The sequence below is a fragment of the Microcaecilia unicolor genome, chromosome 6 (assembly GCF_901765095.1).
Source record: "Microcaecilia unicolor chromosome 6, aMicUni1.1, whole genome shotgun sequence".
Lineage (NCBI taxonomy): Eukaryota > Metazoa > Chordata > Amphibia > Gymnophiona > Siphonopidae > Microcaecilia > Microcaecilia unicolor.
The window spans coordinates 240,232,069-240,250,955 of NC_044036.1; the positions used below are offsets into that span (position 1 = coordinate 240,232,069).

The 18,887-nt window shown below is 48.8% G+C and overlaps 1 protein-coding gene across 1 annotated transcript in view; it reads right to left on the reverse strand.

Moving 5' to 3' along the window:
- The window catches only part of TRAF2 (TNF receptor associated factor 2), a 269,754-nt gene that overhangs the window by 56,817 nt on the left and 194,050 nt on the right, over positions 1-18,887 (reverse strand). Inside the window, 3 exon segments of the mRNA XM_030206936.1 lie at positions 8,561-8,635; positions 15,660-15,673; positions 15,676-15,733. Coding sequence (XP_030062796.1) covers positions 8,561-8,635; positions 15,660-15,673; positions 15,676-15,733 — 147 coding nt within the window.

An 18,887-nucleotide genomic window follows, 5' to 3' on the forward strand; every position in this document is an offset into this window, starting at 1 on the left:
CCGTGGGCACGAGCCCATAGCCACATCTGGACGGCTTCCCGACACAGGGGGCGAGATCTGGTGCCCCCCTGCTTGTTGACGTAGTACATGGCAACCTGATTGTCTGTCTGAATTTGAATAATTTGATTGGACAGCTGATCTCTGAAAGCCTTTAGAGCATTCCAGATCACTCACAACTCCAGGAGATTGATCTGAAGACCTGATTCCTGGAGGGACCAAGCTCCTTGAGTGTGAAGCCCGTCTACATGGGCTTCCCACCCCAGGAGAGATGCATCCGTTGTCAGCATTTTTTGCGGCTGAGGAATTTGGAAGGGACGTCCCAAAGTCAAATTGGATCGAATTGTCCACCACTGAAGGGAATGGCGAAAGTCGGTGGGTAGCTGGATTGCATCCTCTAGATCCCCTGCGGCCTGAAATCACTGTGAAGCTAGGGTCCATTGAGCTGATCGCATGTGAAGACGGGCCATGGGAGTCACATGGACTGTGGAAGCCATGTGGCCTAGGAATCTAAACATCTGCCGAGTTGTGATCTGCTGAGACGCTCTGGCCAAGGAAACAAGAGCCAGAAGGTTGTCCCCCCCTCGCCTCTGGAAGACAGGCGTGAGCCATCTGTGAATCCAGCAGAGCTCCTATGAATTCTAGTTTCTGAACTGGAACAAGATGGGACTTTGAGTAATTTATGACAAACCCCAGTAGCTCCAGGAGTTGAATAGTCATCTGCATCGACTGTAGAGCTCCTGCCTCTGAAGTGTTCTTCACCAGCCAATCATCGAGATAAGGGAACACATGCACTCCCAGTCTGCGTAGCGACGCTGCAACTACCACCAGGCATTTGGTAAACACCCTGGGCGCAGATGCGAGACCAAAGGGCAGCACACAATACTGAAAGTGCTGCATTCCCAGATGGAATTGAAGATACTGCCTGTGAGCTGGCAGTATCGGAATGTGTGTATAAGCATCCTTTAAGTCCAGAGAGCATAGCCAGTCGTTTTTCTGAATCATGGGAAGAAGGGTGCCCAGGGAAAGCATCCTGAACTTCTCTCGGACCAGGTATTTGTTCAGGCCCCTTAGGTCTAGGATGGGACGCATCCCCCCTGTTTTCTTTTGCACAAGGAAATACCTGGAATAGAATCCCAGCCCTTCTTGCCCTGGTGGAACGGGCTCGACCGCACTGGCGCTGAGAAGGGCGGAGAGTTCCTCTGCAAGTACCTGCCTGTGCTGGAAGCTGAAGGACTGAGCTCCCGGTGGGCAATTTGGAGGTGTGGAAATCAAATTGAGGGGGTATCCTAGCCGGACTATTTGAAGAACCCACCGATCGGAGGTTATGAGAGGCCACCCCTTTGGTGAAAAAATTTTAACCTCCCTCCGACCGGCAGATCGTCCGGCACACTTTGATAGCGGGTATGCTCAACTGGAGCCAGTCAAAAGCCCGTCCCTTGCTTTTGCTGGGGAGCTGCAGGGGCCCGTCTGGGCGCACGCTGTTGATGAGAACGAGTGCGCTGGGGTTGAGCCTTAGAAGGCTGTTGAGAAGGTGGATTGTATCTACGCTTATTGTAAGCATAGGGAGCATTCCACCTTCCCCTGAAAAAACGTCTACCTGATGAGGTAGATGCTGAAGGCGCCCGGTGGGAGAGATTGTCGAGGGTAATTTCCCTATGGTTGAGCTGTTCAACCACTTGCTCGACTTTCTCGCCAAAAATATTATCCCCCCGGGCAAGGAACATCCGCTAGCCGCTGCTGGACTCTACTGTCCATGTCAGAGGCACGCAGCCATGAGAGTCTGCACATCACTATACCTTGAGCAGTGGCTCTGGACACAACATCAAAAGAATCGTAAGCACCCCTGGACAAGAATTTACGACACGCCTTCAGCTGCCTGACCACCTCCTGAAAAGGCCTGGCGTGCTCTAGAGGGAGCTTGTCCACCAAGTCCACCAGTTGCTTGACATTGTTCCGCATGTGGATGCTCGTGTAGAGCTGGTACGACTGAATCTTGGACACGATTCCCGACCAGGGGGCGCCGAGGCAAAATCTCTAGAACGTTTGGCTCTCTTGAGAGCAGAATCCATAACCATGGAGTCATGAGGTAACTGCGACTTCATCAATTCAGGCTCTCCATGGATTCGATACTGGGATTCAACCTTCTTGGGGATGGTGGGATTAGAGAGTGGTTTCATCCAGTTCTTCAGCAATGTCTGCTTAAGGACATTATGCAGAGGAACAGTGGACGACTCCTTAGGTGGTGAAGGATAGTCAAGGACCTCGAATATCTCGGCCCTGGGCTCATCCTCAGATACCACAGGGAAGGGAATAGCCACAGACATTTCCCGAAAAAGGAAGAGAAAGAAAGATTCTCCGGGGGAGAAAGCTTTCTTTCAGGCGAAGGAGTGGGATCAGAAGGAAGACCACAAGACTCCTCAGAAGAGAAATATCTAGGATCCTCCTCTTCTCCTCACGAAGCATCCTCCTCGGTGTCGGACAAGAGTTTGCGAACTGCAGTCCGAAACCGGGCCCATCTCGACTCCGAGAAACCACGTCCTCGATGACGACGTTGAGAAGTCGATTCCCATGCCGGCGGTGATGAAGCTCCCTCCAGCGATGTCGACAGGGAGTTGACCTGGGTGGCAGCCGAGGCCACGGCGTCGGGGACCTCACCACAGGCAAAGAGCCAGCTGCCGCTTCCATCAAGGGTATCGAGGGCGCAAGCACCCCCGGTACCGGAACAGACTGACTCAGCAGGCCCTCCAGAAGACCTGGAAGAATGGCTCAGAGGCGCTCGTCCAGAGTGTCTGCCGGGAAAGGCTGTGGGGCCGGTGTAGGAGCCGGAGGCAGAACCTGTGCAGAGCAGGGAGGCGGTACTGGACTGTCGAAGACCGACGCACCGACACCTTTTGGATGGAGGGTGAGCGGTCCTCCCGGCGTCGACGCTTCTCGGGTGCCGAACCCCACGATGCGCCGTAGCTCCCGGTACCGTGTGTGGAAGGAGATCGATGCCGATGCTTCTTAGCCTTCGCTTGATGCACGGCATCGGTACTCCTCGGTACCGATGAGGACGTGGAATCCACACGCCTCCTCGGGGTCAGGTCCGAAAGTGGTCGGTCCCGATGGGCCTGCACTGCAGGAGCCTTCGAGACAGGTGGAGACCCACTCGATGACTCACTGCTCCCAGCGTGTGGTGGTCTCCGGACAGGTATTACCTGCTCTCCCGATATCGATGCCATCTCTGGTGCCAATGTCGACGCCAAAGTGCCGGGCAAAGCTCCAAACAGACGTTCCCGCTGAGCTTTTCTTGACGCCTGTGCCCACTTTTTAAGGCTAAGACAAAACTTACACGCGTCTGGGTGATGGTCGGGCCCAAGGCATTGGATACACCACTAATGGGGATAGGTACCTGAGATTGCCCGGCTGCACCGACTGCACTTCTTGAAGCCACTGGGAATCCTCGATATCATGGACGGTAAAATAGCGGCGGCGAGGTCTAAATTCTCGATGGTGCCAAGAAAAAAGGGCACAAAAGGGAGAAACGCGAACGCGCAGCCCAAAAGGGGCCACGACGGCAGCGTAAGGAAACTTAAAGAAGGCCCAACTAAAAAAAACTTAGGGGAACTTTTTTTTTTTAATAATAGCTCAACAGAGCACAGAAGAAAAAAGAAAACGAAGAAAAAAGTGCAATAACTCGCGAAAAACCGAAGGCTCTTTCTCAGGGGCACAGAGAGAGAGACGGAAAAAAACAACCGCTCCCTACCACGGAAAGAGAAAAAGCTGACGGGACTCTCGCGCAACGGGCGGGAAGCGGATGGCCGCGCCCATGAGAAGGCTCTAGCAAACCTTTATTGCTAGGAAGATTTTCCGATCATCAGGGGCTGCCGTGGACGTCACCCATCAGTGAGAACAAGCAGCCTGCTTGTCCTCGGAGAATCTCCTGTTTGTCATGCATGTTTGGCTTGACTATATTGTACAACACAAAAAAAAGTGGAAAAGAAACCAACTTCAAGAGATCAGTCCAAACACCAGGGTAAGATGCTCCGAAATCAAACTTTATTTGGACCCTACACGGTTCGTGTTTCGGCTTTTAAAAAAGCCTTCATCAGGGGTCAATCTGTGAGTGCACAATTGTATGCATATTGACAGTGGAGCACATGAACTGATGTCTCTCAGCCAGATCACAGCAGCTAGAAGTGTTCAGTAAAGGTGTATGCTGGGGCTTCAGTTTTTCCTTCCCAGCATACACACCTTTACTGAACCTTTATTGTAACCACTATGGAACAGGGACCATCATATGTAGGGTATACACAAAAAGTAGCACATATGAGTTTATCTTGTTGGGCAGACTGGATGGACCATGCAGGTCTTTTTCTGCTGTCATCTACTATGTTACTAAGTTATATGTGTCTGAAACAGCACTATATACACTTAGCAGCACTTTAGAAATAAGAATAGTAGATAAATTGTGATAAGTATTAACACCCCCTCCCTACCCAAGCTAGTAACAAATAGATAGAGGCCAACTGAAACTGCTTTTTTCAGTTTTGGCCAAAATCAAAATTGTATGAAAGTTTTCAGCCAAAGTCAAAACTGACACCTCAAGTTTGGCTGGCTGAATGTGAACCAGTGAGGGCCGCTGGGAATTGTCAGAATTTCCAGTCCGCATCCCTCTACTAAATCCACAGTATCCAAGCCAGAATATAATAATTTATAATGAAAGACTGTAGTTTACCTCCAAGCAAAATAACCTCCACACATGGACTGCAGCTAATAAAAACTGAAACTAAAAACCATTGTGCTTTTACAATGGCTCACTTTGCACCATACTCTGCATGACAGCTTAAGTCGTAACTCCACATTGAGGCTAATTCCTAAGTAGCTTATTATCCCAAATTTGCAGACTTAAATTCCTGCTAAAATTTTGTATCAAAAGCATTTATTTGGAGCACTATTTACCACATAAACTATTGTGCAAGATCATAACTGCATGATCTGCAATTGTCCAAAAAAATTTACAAAAAGTACTACTACTACTATTTAGCATTTCTATAGCGCTACAAGGCATACGCAGGGTGCCCCCCTCCTCCCCAGGATTATATTACAATTCCTGGTCTTCTATAGAGGGCAGGAGCAATGCCCCTGTTGCAGCAGCCATTTTGAGAGCAGAGCAAGAATGGGCAGGAGAACTGTGGACTATCCCTGCCCCAGGTACACTCCTAGAAACTGATATTTGGTTGGCCTCTAGTCATAAATATATTTCAGTTGGTTCAATAAAAATGTATTTGCTGGCCTTACAAAATGGAAACACTTAAGTGTTTCACAGCCCTTGCTTCTTTATAAGTAATAAATTAGAGGAACATTCATTACTAGTAAAGAGCCCCACTACTATGGTACATTGCTTCTCTAGAGTTCCTATTAGAAAGTTGCATGGGGAAAGAAATCTAACGTCGCCTGTCCCCGTGAGGAATCTAACCTGTCCCCGCCTCAAGTAATCTCTAGCTTCCGGCCCACCCTGCCCTTGCCATGCGCAGTCACCTTGACCCCCTCCCAAGAAAGTCATATTCTATAAGCAATAAAAATATTAGTAAAAGTAACAAATCGTTTTCTTCCGTACTCTGCTAAATACAAACTTAAATAAGATACACAGATACACATGTATCCATGAGCAGTTATGTCCCCCTCTCCATCCCCTTCCATCCTATGTGCTGTATTTCCTCTTTTCCCTTCCCCACTCCTCCATCCCTCTTACCAATTTTTTCCTCTTTCCTGCACCAATACTCCCTCCACCCTTTTTATCAGATAAAACAGGAGATGGGGTGAGCCTATGTAGCCCATTATATGGGCTGAAGCCAGTAGGCGGAGATTGTCACTACACTGGTTCACCAAAAGCAATAGCAAACGCTATTGAAAACAATAGCACAAAGATTATTAGAAATAAGGGACTTTTTTTTTTACATTTATATCACACATTATCCCAAGCAAACTCAGATTCAATGTAGCTTACGTTTGAAAATACAGTAAGACAGAATAATAGAATTCAGTTATATCATGGAGGCAAGAAGATGGATATGCTAGTCTCAACTTTGTTAGAGACTAGCATATAAATCCAACTGGGCATTTGAAAAAAAAAAGCAAGTGCATTTCTATAATATACCACTGCAATCAACAAAAGGAGCAAGTTCCCACATGCCATCTTTTTCTTTTGATGTAGGCACAGGGAAAAATAAAAAAGATTTTAAATGCTCCCAGGTTTCAACCTAATTCATGTTTAATGTGGGATATCGTAAATAGGCAAATAAATAGATAGAAACTCTGAATGTTTGTTGAGCACCTGATTCTCATTAACATGATGTCTGTTTTAGTGGCCCTTTACCAGGAGAAAAAAAATCTCTGCACGAATATAAGAGTGCTAGGTTGTCCATTTAACCAGCCCCTCCAAATGACACACTGATTACAATTTATAACAAAAAAGTACTCTATCTATGAAAAGTTATTCCATTATTACACTTCCTCTGCGTACAAGGCAGCATGTTTGAAAATATAAGCGAGATTAAAGGAAAATGCTACCAACAAAGAACGACAATGTGGACTCAACAGCTCATAAGTTTGCTTGCTTTGTTTTGCCTGTATAGCGATGATGGCTGCAACGAGGAAGAGGACACAGATACTAGCCTTGCCCCTTTTTCTTTTTTTTTTTTTAAACAGTTCTTTCCCTCCCACATATGACTCCAGACCTCCCCTCCAGCCCTGGGTGCCCTCCCAGTACACACCTCAAGCCATCCTGGTGGTCTAGTGGCTTCTTCGGGGCAGGAAAGATCCTCAGTCTTTCCTGCCTGCTGCTGCTGACCATCTTTCTGCCGCACTGCTTCTTTAAAATGGCTGCCGAGATTTCCAGCGGAAGTCTTGGAAGTCATTTTAAAAGAGCGGTGACAGCGAGAGGATCAGTGGCAGCGGGCAGGAAAGAGGGGGGATCTTTCCTGCCCCAAAGAATCCACTAGATCACCAGGGTGGCTTGAGGTATATGCCGACAAGGCATCCTGCAGCTCGGGGGAGAGGAAGCAAAGCTCGTATTGTAATGCAATTCTGTGTGAACCCCGCAAGACCTGGGTCCATCCCTGCAGGATCACCACAGTACCCCCCCCCCCCCCCCCACACACAGGCCTGGAGGGGATCTTGCCATCCCTGCTCCCGTGCAGCTCTCTAGTTTCTACTACTATACTGCAGTCATGCTGTGCATTCTGTCTTGAAATACTGAAAAGTACAGCAAAACAGGTGCTTCACAGCAAATCGACATGATGCAATAACGGGAATGAGGAAATTAATTCACTCTCTATCCTTTTCAGCTGCCATTTTTCATATACAGCTCTTTCAGCACAGGTGTAAATATGTACACGTGCCTGTCACAGCTGGTTGCATGTTTAAGGAGTAATTTTGCAGGGGAAAGTATGTTTACTTTCACTTGGTAAATCAACATTTTTTTAAACATATAATGGTTATATCCATGTGGCTGGTTCTCGGGCTCTTTGGGGCCGATATTCAGACTGTGGGTGGCAGCCTGGCTAACTACTATGGTCAGTGGTAAGACCGGATATTCAATGCCGGGCTGTTTCCAGTGACCGGTATTAAATATCCAGTTTATTTTTGCCCGGTTTAACTTTATCCGGTCAAATCAATATTCAGCACTGGCCAGTTAAGTTTAAATCAGCCAAAGATAGGCCTGTTATTTTGGAGGTCCAATTGGGCTGCCAAACTTAGCCAGCGAAGTGAATATTAGTGGGTACATGGTTATAACACAGAATATAACTGATTATCCACTAAACACTGACCACAAATAATCAGTGGGAGATAACGGGCTATCTCGTGCTGAATATTCGTGGATAGCCAGTTAAGCGCTATTTAACCAGCCAGGAGCCGTTCCTGGTCAGTTAAATAGTGTTTAATCATTGGGGGGGGAGGGAGAGACTTAACTTTCAACTTAGGAATATTTGAAGTTTCCATATATTTTATTGTAGTCAGTCCTTTATGATTTGATAGGGTGCCATATTTGGAAAAGCAAATGGAAACAAAGCCATAAGCAAAGTCATCTCAAGCTGATACAGTACTTGGAGACTCAGGCCCTTTTAGGTGGTACGACAGGCAAGGAGATTAGTGGGTTTGCCTATGCACTTCTACTGTACTTAACATCAGTGGTGTTCCTAGGGTGGCTGACACCCAGGGGTGGATCGCCGATGCGCCCCCCCCCCCCCGGCGAAAGGACGGACACCTCCCCCCGGCGAAAGGACACCCCCCCGGGTGCATTTTTACCTGCTGGGGGGGGGGGGGGGGGGTGCCGCGCGCCTGTCGGCTTCGCTCGTTCCCTGCTCCCTCTGCCCCGGAACAGGAAGTAACCTGTTCTGGGGCAGAGGGAGCAGGGAACGAGCAGAGCTGACAGGCGCATGGCACCCCCCCAGCGGCGTGCACCCGGGCCGGACCGACCCCATCGCCCCCTCCCCCCCCTTGGTACGCCACTGCTTAACATGACATTACAAGAGAGGATACTACTGAAAGCAGCAGGCATCTTTAGACACATCCTTACCATTTCTGTGCAACCTATTATATGGAATTTGCAAGGTGCTTTACATTTGCCACAAGACTTTACATGATCCTGAAACTGAAGAAAAAAAAATTACACATTATTTATACATAAACGGGTAATGTAACTTTAATTCCTACTCAATATCCAAAACACAAGAGCTAGGTGGTTTATAAAATCACCCTCTCTCTATGATGGCCTCTTATAGACTAATTTACCGAGGTAGAAGCTTTGAAGACGCTACTTTATCAGATGCAAGTAATACAGTTCATCTTTGAGTATGTTTACCCACCTCCTAGAGCAGATGTGGGATGGGGAGAAAGATACACGAGCACAAAGGTGACACTGATGCAGAACAGAGTGTGGAAAGAAAGTGATAGCAGCACAATTACGCTGCCAGCAGTTTTATATCATAGTTATAAGTATGTGCTGGACCAGATTAGTAAGAAAAACTTACTTTAATTCATCTGATGATACACACCTTACCAACAAGCCCAAGGTGAGTTACAGCTTAAATGGCAAATACGTGAAACTGCCTAACACAGCCACATAGAACTTTGATATTATAGGTGTTTCCCCTCTAATTTTAAAAGCCTATTTTTTTAAAAAAAATTTTGACACTCGGTGCAAACTGTACACCCACCTCATGAAATTTCCACATGATCTGTTGATAGGAACTGATCTTACTTAGCATAAAGCTGAGCATATGCTGTAAGTGGGAATACAGTTATCTTAAAGCTTGAAACACTTACTCATGCAAGCATTCTCCCCATATTATCTATTAGGATTTATTTATCACCACCTTTTTGAAGAAATTCACCTGGAAGTGTACAACAATTATAAACAATTATCTAGTATTTGATTTATCAAAGTAGGAATGTGCAACTGTAAACAAAAGAATTCACCACTTTCTTATTTTTTTTTCAGTTTTCCCTTTTAGACCATTCCTGTTCAGTTAAAATTAACTTCCTGTGTGGTGGTGTCTCCTGACAAAACAGAAAGGTTGAGCATCATCTCGTTGCCTTTTCATACTGTGAAGATTGAGAGAGACTGCTCGCGCAGAACATATTCAACAATACTAGAAGCAGAGTTTGAGCTTCATAATGCTTGTCAATAACATGAAAAGGCCAATTTTTAAATATGAATATTGTACAAATCCCCACTAAAACCCCTTAAGCAAGAGCTACAGGCAACAAGACTTCTGCCATAACAACCATTTTACAGCATAAATCCAAAGGTAAAATTATGTATCATACCTGATAATTTTCTTTCCATTAATCATAGCTGATCAATCCATAGACTAGTGGGTTGTGTCCATCTACCAGCAGGTGGAGATAGAGAGCAATCCTTTTGCCTCCCTATATGTGGTCATGTGCTGCCGGAAACTCCTCAGTATGTCGATATCAAAGCTCCATCCCCAGGACTCAGCACTTAGAGAATTACACCCACAAAGGGACACTCTGCCCAGCTCACCACCGCCGAAACGGGGGAGGGGAATCAACCAGCTCATCCCCACACAAGTCGGGGAGGGGAATCCGTCCAGCTCATCCCCGCGGAGCGGGGGAGGGACACCACACCCACCGATGCAGGGGGATCTGGCTAATCCTGCGACCGCAACCGCGGGAGGAGCTGGCTGACCCTAACACCGCCGAAGCGGGAGGGATATAATGCTACCCTACTGCCGCACGAAGCGGGAGGGAGAGCCGGCAGAATTTAGGTTTCAATCCAGCCCCGTAAAACGGAGGGGAGAGGAATGCAGCAGCTCACTGTAACACAAAATCGTCTCAACTCCAGAAGAATTCAATCGAAAAAACTTGAACACGAAGATCCTCCTGAACAGGAACTGAAGACTAAACTTGAACCTGAAATGCAACCAGAATATAAACAGTACAGATATCTGGGAGGGGCTATGGATTGATCAGCTATGATTAATGGAAAGAAAATTATCAGGTATGATACATAATTTTACCTTCCATATCATCATGCTGATCAATCCATAGACTAGTGGGTTGTACCGAAGCAGTACTCACCCAGGGCGGGACATAGAAATCCCTGACCGCAACACTGAAGCTCCAAACTGGGCCTCCGCCCGAGCAGTCACAGTCAAGCGGTAATGACGAGAGAAGGTATGAGCCGATGCCCAAGTTGCCGCCTTACAAATCTCTTCCAAGGAGACGGACACGGCCTCTGCCATCGAGGCCGCCTGTGCCCTAGTGGAGTGAGCCTTCAGCTGGATAGGCGGCATCTTCCCCGCGGCCACATAAGCAGCTGCAATGGATTCCTTGACCCATCGTGCCACTGTAGGCTTGGATGCCTGCAAACCCTTACGAGGACCTGCGAACAGCACAAACAGATGATCCGACTTCTGGAAATCATTGGTCACTTCCAAGTATCTGATGATGACTAGTCTCACATCTAGATATTTGAGAGCAGAGTACTCCTCTGGATAGTCCTCCCTACGAAAGGAGGGTAGGCAGAGCTGCTGATTCACATGGAAATGAGAAACAATCTTGGGCAGGAAGGAAGGCACCGTGCGAATAGACACTCCTGCCTCAGTGAACTGCAGGAAGGGTTCCCGACATGATAGCGCCTGGAGCTCAGAAACTCGTCTGGCTGAAGTGATAGCCACTAAAAAGACTGCTTTCAACGTCAGGTCTTTCAGAGATGCCCTCGACAAGGGTTCAAAAGGTGGCTTCTGCAATGCTCTTAGCACTAGGTTGAGATTCCACGCAGGCACCACCGAGTGCAGAGGAGGGCGTAGGTGATTAACTCCCTTGAGAAAGCGCACCACATCTGGCTGCGAGGCCAGGGAAGCACCCTTCAGGCGACCCCTGAAGCAAGCCAGAGCCGCTACCTGGACTTTAAGGGAACTGAGCGACAGGCCTTTCTCCAGACCTACTTGCAGGAACGCCAACACTGAAGAAATTGGAGCAGTTAAGGGAGAAAGAGAGCCTGCCTCACACCACGATGCAAAGGTACGCCAAACCCTGGCGTAAGCAGTAGAAGTAGAGCGCTTCCTCGCTCTCAGCATAGTGGCGATGACCTTGTCTGAGAAGCCCTTCTTCCTCAGACGCTGCCGCTCAATAGCCAGGCCGTAAGACCCAAGGGGGAGAGATCCTCCATCACCACGGGACCCTGGTGCAACAGGCCCCGCACTGCTGGCAGCCGCAGAGGGCCGTCCACCGAGAGCCTGATCAAGTCCGCATACCAAGGACGTCTGGGCCAATCCGGACCCACCAGGATTATCCGACCCGGATGCTTTGCCACCCGGTCTAGCACCCTGCCCAACATGGGCCAGGGTGGGAACACATAGAGAAGCTCCTGTGTCGGCCACTGTTGGAGAAGAGCATCTTCTCCCAGAGAGCGAGGGTCCCGTCCTCTGCTGAAAAAGCGCGGCACTTGGCAATTGGCCGATGAAGCCATCAGATCTAAGCTCGGCTGGCCCCAGCACTTCGTGATGTCCAAGAACGCCTGAGCCGATAGCTGCCACTCTCCGGGATCCAAGGTATGGCGACTGAGAAAGTCCGCCTTGACATTCATGACTCCCGCAATGTGGGCCGCCGACAGCTGTTCCAGGTTCGCTTCCGCCCACTGGCATAGATTCATGGCCTCCTTGGCTATAGGGGCGCTCTTGGTACCTCCCTGGCGATTGACATAGGCCACAGCCGTGGCATTGTCCGACAGGACCCGTACTGGCTTCACCGCCAGTACCAGGAGAAACTCCAAAAGCGCCAACCGAATGGCTCTGAGTTCCAGGAGGTTGATAGACCACTTTGCCTCTGCAGGAGACCAGAGCCCCTGCGTTGTCCTTCCCAAGCAGTGGGCTCCCCAGCCCGTCAAAGAGGCGTCCGTCGTGACGACAACCCATTCCGGGGTCAAAAGAGGCATTCCTGCAGACAGCTTGTCTGTCCTCAGCCACCAGCTCAGCGCCTTGCGCACCGCTGGATCCAAGGGAAGGCGCACAGCGTAATCTTCCGACACTGGAGTCCATCGCTGCAGCAGAGAGAGCTGTAGAGGTCTCATATGGGCCCTGGCTCAGGGCACTACTTCCATCGTGGCCGTCATAGAGCCCAACAGCTGCACATAGTCCCAAGCCCAAAGAGGAGAGACTACTAGGAACTGGTCTACCTGAGCCTGAAGCTTGACAATCCGATTGTCTGGCAGGAACACTCTGCCCACTTGGGTGTCGAAACGAACTCCCAGATACTCCAGGAACTGAGTCGGGCGCAGCTGGCTTTTCTCCCAGTTGATGATCCACCCCAGAGAGCTCAAAAGAGCAATCACCCGGTCTACAGCTCTGCCGCACTCTGCATAAGAGGGGGCTCGGATCAACCAGTCGTCCAGATAAGGATGGACTTGTACTCCTTCCTTTCGTAGGAAGGCCACGATGACCACCATTACTTTGGAGAAGGTCCGCGGAGCAGTAGCCAACCCAAACGGGAGGGCTCTGAACTGGAAGTGTCGGCCCAGGACTGCAAAAAGCAGAAAGCGTTGATGAGGAGGCCAGATGGGAATATGCAAGTAAGCTTCCTTGATGTCCAAGGATGCCAGGAACTCCCCTGTTTTCACTGCCGCTATAACAGAGCGGAGAGTCTCCATTCGGAAATGTCGAACTTTCAAGGCCCGATTGACCCCTTTGAGGTCGAGGATAGGCCGCAAAGAACCTCCTTTTTTGGTACCACAAAGTAAATGGAGTAACGTCCCTTGCCAAGCTGATCTTCTGGCACCGGAACGACCGCACCCAGGCGGATCAGATTGTCCAAAGTCTGCTGCACTGCCACAGCTTTGACTGGAGACTTGCAGGGAGAGTGCACAAACCCGTCTCTTAAGGGTCGGCAGAACTCTAGCTTGTAGCCGTCTCTGATGACTTCCAGCACCAAAGCGTCTGAAGTTACCTGGTCCACTCGCCCAGAAACGAGGATAGACGTCCTCCAATCTGCTCTGGGCCATGGACCAGGGCCCCGTCATTGGGTACGAGACCCTAGGGGAGGACCGGAGGACGCACTTCCGGGACGGCAGTCTCCGCGAAAGGAATGCTGCTTGGGGGAGAAGTTCCTCTTGAAGGAAGAGGGGGCAGAGGAGCCCGACTTGCCCGGGCGGTACCGACGGGCTTCCTGAAACCGTCCTTTGGAGGAACCGGGGCGGGCACCACTGGCCCGAGCCCCTGACCTCCAGTAACCTCTTGCCCTTGGACGTGCCGAGATCGGTCACAATCTTGTCCAGCTCGACCCCAAAGAGCAGCTTGCCTTTAAAAGGCAACTTAGCCAGGCGAGACTTATAGGCATGGTCAGCAGACCAATGCTTCAGCCAAAGCCAGCGCCGAGCAGAGACTGTCTGAGCCATACCTTTAGCTGAGGCTCTCAAGACATCATACAGCAAGTCTGCCAAGTAGGCCAAGCCCGATTCCAGGGCTGGCAAATCAGCCCTCAAGGAAGGATCCGAGGGGGAAGCCCGCTGCACAATCGTCAGGCACGCCCTGGCCACATAGGAGCCGCAAACTGAGGCCTGCAAACTTAAAGCAGCCGCCTCAAAGGACGACTTTAAAGCCGCCTCCAATTTTCTGTCTTGGGCGTCCTTTAGGGCCGTGCCACCTTCCACCGCACGCCGTTTTCTTAGTCACGCAGTGATTAAGGAATCGACGGTAGGCCAAAAAAAGGCCTCCCGTTCGCCTTCCGGCAGAGGACAGAGGCGGGACATGCCCTAGCCACTTTAAGGCTCGCTTCTGGGAAATCCCATTGAGCCGAAATCAAGGTGTGCATGGCTTCATGCACGTGGAAGGTTCTAGGCGGGCGCTTCATCCCCAGCATAATGGCAGAGACAGCAGAGGGTGAGGGAGAGACGTCCTCCGGAGAGGAAATCTTCAAAATGCTCATGGCCTGCACTAACAGGTTGGGCAAATCCTCTGAGCGAAAGATCCGCGCTGCAGAGGGGTCCATCCGCTCCATCCGAGCGGGAATCCGTCTCCTCCAAGGAATCCCCAAAGGACCGTTGGGAGAACTCAGATACGCTGCCCTCATCTACATCAGAGGAGACACAGTCTCCTGGAAATCCACCCGAGGGCGTTTGCTTCTGGAGGCCTCAACCCCTTTATCAGACAGGGGAGCAGGGGCAGCGTTTTGCATAAGAAAAGCCCGATGCAGCAGCAAAATGAACTCAGGGGAGAAACCCCCCAGACTGTGCACTTCTGCAGCCTGGGCCACGGCCCTAGACACACCCTCAACCGGTGCTCGCAAGAGCGGGGGAGAAACATGCTACGCATCCAAAATGGCGTCCGGCGCGAAACTCCGAGAAGGAGCCACGCGGGCAGAACGGCGCTTAACTTTGGCCGCTTTCTTGCCGTCGCCCGAATCAAAGGCGACCATAGCATTAACGTCTCCCACCTCGCGGGCGGCCCAAGAAGAAGCCGTCCGAGCAGAGTGGCCGGCAAAAATGGAGGGGGCGAGCAGCGTGGGATGGGCGCTTATGGCGGGAAAAACCGCCCGCACCAGAGGAAGAACCAGGACACTGACCGGACTCCAACTGACGCCCAAAAAGGCAATTCAGACTTTGAAACCCCTGCATCCCCGCTAGACGCGCACACGCTGTCCGGGGAGCGATTCTTCGCGCCCTCCGACGCCATAAGCCACGTGGAGATCGATCGGGGAATCCCCTGCCCGCTACAAAAGGTAAAAATTACCTGCTCCTCGCTCCGAGCTGTAATGAACTGGTGTCCCAGTGAGCAGCTGCAATAAACGCTGATATAAACGTTGAAATAAACGCCCTTAAAGGACGTCCCAAATTTTTTTTTTTTTTTTTAACGGAGCCAGCGGGAGGGGGGAGAAAAGGAGGGACCTGGCACCACCAGGTTTGCACTTGCTCAAGAAGAGCCCTCAACCCCAGGTACTCAACAAAACCTAAGAATTAGGCCTGGAGACCTAGCCAGAGCTGCTGCTGTGTGTGACCACCACCTGCTGAGATAGAGAACATACTGAGGAGTTTCCGGCAGCACATGACCACATATAGGGAGGCAAAAGGATTGCTCTCTATCTCCACCTGCTGGTAGATGGACACAACCCACTAGTCTATGGATTGATCAGCATGATGATATGGAATTCTCCATTACCTTCTCTCTTGGATTCTTTTCCTTCCACAGCCTTCACAAGTGAGTGGAAACTTGGGGCAGATCTCGTCATGGGCCTGTACAAGAGGGGACAAGAAATCAGAGGTGTCCGATGAGATTATTTCCAGCAACAGGTCATCCAGTATATGAGGCCTTCTTAGGAACAATGAACAAAATTATTTATTTATATACATTATAATTATTTTTAGCATTTATACCCCGCTCTTTCCCACTCAATAGCACGTTCAGTGCGCGCTTACAATGTATGGGTACAGAGGTATAGCAAAGATTACATAGTTGTATAGAGTAGAAAAGAGGAAGAGATGTTGTTATATGAGTGTTCACAGAAGTAGAAATATGGTAAAAGGAATGGAGGGCTAAGGAACGACTGAGATGGGGAATGGGAGAACTGGAGATGGAGATTTGACAGGTAGTTGAAAAGAGGAAGAGAAGGGTGAGTAACGGTGAAATTTGAGCTGACAGGGCAGAAATAAAAGATATAGATCAAAAGCTCGGTTTGGAAGCTTGGATGTTATTGTTAACCTTGGATTGGTATGTACTGGATCGTGGAGCAGCACCTGCTACCTGGTATTTGGGATAATCCATGAGCTACCAAGTTTAGGAACTTAATACAGATGAAAATAGGAGACATATTTAGGCAACTAAGAAGCCTACATTTTCAGCTAAAAGGTTGCCTACATTTAGGAGATTTAAATTATGCTCCTAAATTTAGACCTGCCAATCATTTGGCCTAGTTGTAAGAGCCTAATGTTGGCACCTAATCCTGAAAATCAGTGCTAAGCTATTTTTCTCTGCTCTAAACTGCCTATTGCTTTTTAGGCTCCTAAAGTTAGGGGCAAGAAACATAATGTTAGGAACGCAACCAAGTACATTTTCAAAGAGGACAATTTAGGAGCCTAACCAGCCAATATTCACTGCTATTTAACTGGCTTGTTAAATAGCACTTAACCTGGTATCCGCAAATATTCAGTGGGGGACAGCCAGTTACCTCCCACTGAATATTCGCTAACAGTGTTAAATAGCCAGCTAGCCGCGAATATTAGGCATCACTGCCTAAGTTTGGCAGTCAAATCAAACCACCCAAACAGCAGGCCTATCTTTGGCTGTAATAAACTTACCCCGGCCAGCACTGAATATTACATAGCCGGTCAAGTTTAAGCCAGCCACAAAAATCCCAGATATTCAATGCCGATCACCGGAAAAAACCTGGCACTGAATATCTGGATTTAGCACTGGCTGTCAGCTGAATATCAGCCAGTAACACTGACCTTTAGGGAGGGAGCAATTCTATAACTGAGTGCAGGAGCCTATCTGTAAAGGAATGTAGGCACCTACTTTCCTTTATAGAGCACTAGTGTAACAGCAAAATATGTGCCTACAACAGCCATAGAATTAGAATGTGCACACCTATGTGCCTCAGATGCATGTTGTAACCTATAGTACTCTATGAGGCATATTTCAAGCACTTAGCCTTCCAAAGTTCCATAGGTTTCTATGGAACTTTGGAAGGCTAAGTGCTTTGAAAATATGCCTCTATGTGTTGCACGTGCGAGTCCCATCCAGACTCTGCCATGAGTATGCCTAATACACATGCTATGTAAGACAGCTGCATATTTACAAAACAGCATTTAGATGAAATTTTGGCATATATGTGTCTATATGACATTGTTTAATCACATACAGGCATAATCAGCACATAACTGCTGGTGCTTGCAGAATTGCGCGATATATATTCTCTTGACAAGACTAAGCTCCATCGAACAGAACTGATCTGTTCTGTAAATCCGTAATTCTTAATACGTATATATAGGTACATACAATCAATATACACATATAGGTAGAGGGGATGACTTAACAAGCAGAGATGAATTAAGACTGAGTGGTTCTGCAGTGCTTTTTATTCACTATGACCTTTTCAGTCCTATTAGTTGGGTTACACTGTATTTATATTGGTCCTTTTGGAAACAAGTGTAACAAGCATAATTTTATTTAAAAAAATTAATTATATGCTACCAAGCAGTGGCGTTCCTAGCGGCGCTGACACCCGGGGCGGATCGCTGATGCGTCCTGCCCCCCGGGTGCAGCGCCCCCAACCCCTGTGCAGCACGACCCCCACCCCAGCTAATGAACACCCCCCACCACGGCGAAAGAACCCCCTCACCCCCGGGTGCACGCCACTGGGGGGGTGCCGGAGCGCCAAGCCAGCGTCGTTCGTTCCATGCTCCCTCTGCCCTGGAACAGGTTACTTCTGTTCCAGGGCAGTAGGGAGCATGGAAACGAACGACGCTGACTGGTGCGCAGCATCCCCAGCGGCATGCACCCGGGGCGGACCGCCCCCATCGCCCCCCCCCCCCCCCACTGGTACGCCACTGCTTACCAAGCATTGGCAGTTAAAAAGCAACAAGACAATATAAAACACAGAGCTTTTTTCCTACTCTATAGGGCAAACATTAGAGGGGGGTGCAAGGTGACAATCCATGGCGCCATACTTATAGTAACCATGCCCTTGTCACCAGCCATATATAAAAAGGCAGCACTGCAAATAATATACCAGTCCTTAAAGTACCTTACTGTAACCACAGAAAGGAGGTATAACAAATCCCATTCCACAAGTACAATGCATCTCTTTTCGGTAAAACAGCACAGAATTTTCTACACAGAAACTACATATCAGCAGAATATCTTACCTCAGTCACATATACACAGAAAATGAATATTACACGGATATATGACAGAAGTAAAATCACAAGAGTGTCACTTGCTGCTGTGACCTGGCAAGGAACCAGCTGAGACTGAATTAATGGAACTGCAAGGATTAATAATAATTAATTAATAACTGGAAGGATGCCCAGACAAACTTAATGGACTTCGTATCAACCACTTGTACATCTAGCTCAAATGTACTTGTCTTAGGAGATATTAACCTCCACCTAGAAGACCCAAACACAAACGGTGTACAAGAATGTAAGGAATTCTTCCAGCTATGGGACTTCAAATGGCCACACTCGAGACGCTACCCACATAAAAGGTCACACACTTGACTTACTCGCACATAAATTTGCAACAGACCGAACCTCATAATAACAGAACATAAATGGTCAGACAAACCATGGTACAATCACTTCAAACTAAATCTGACCCCTACAACGGCTGAAGAAGGGACATCACCAAACAGAAGAAAAAACATCACACAATATAAGAGGTCATGGT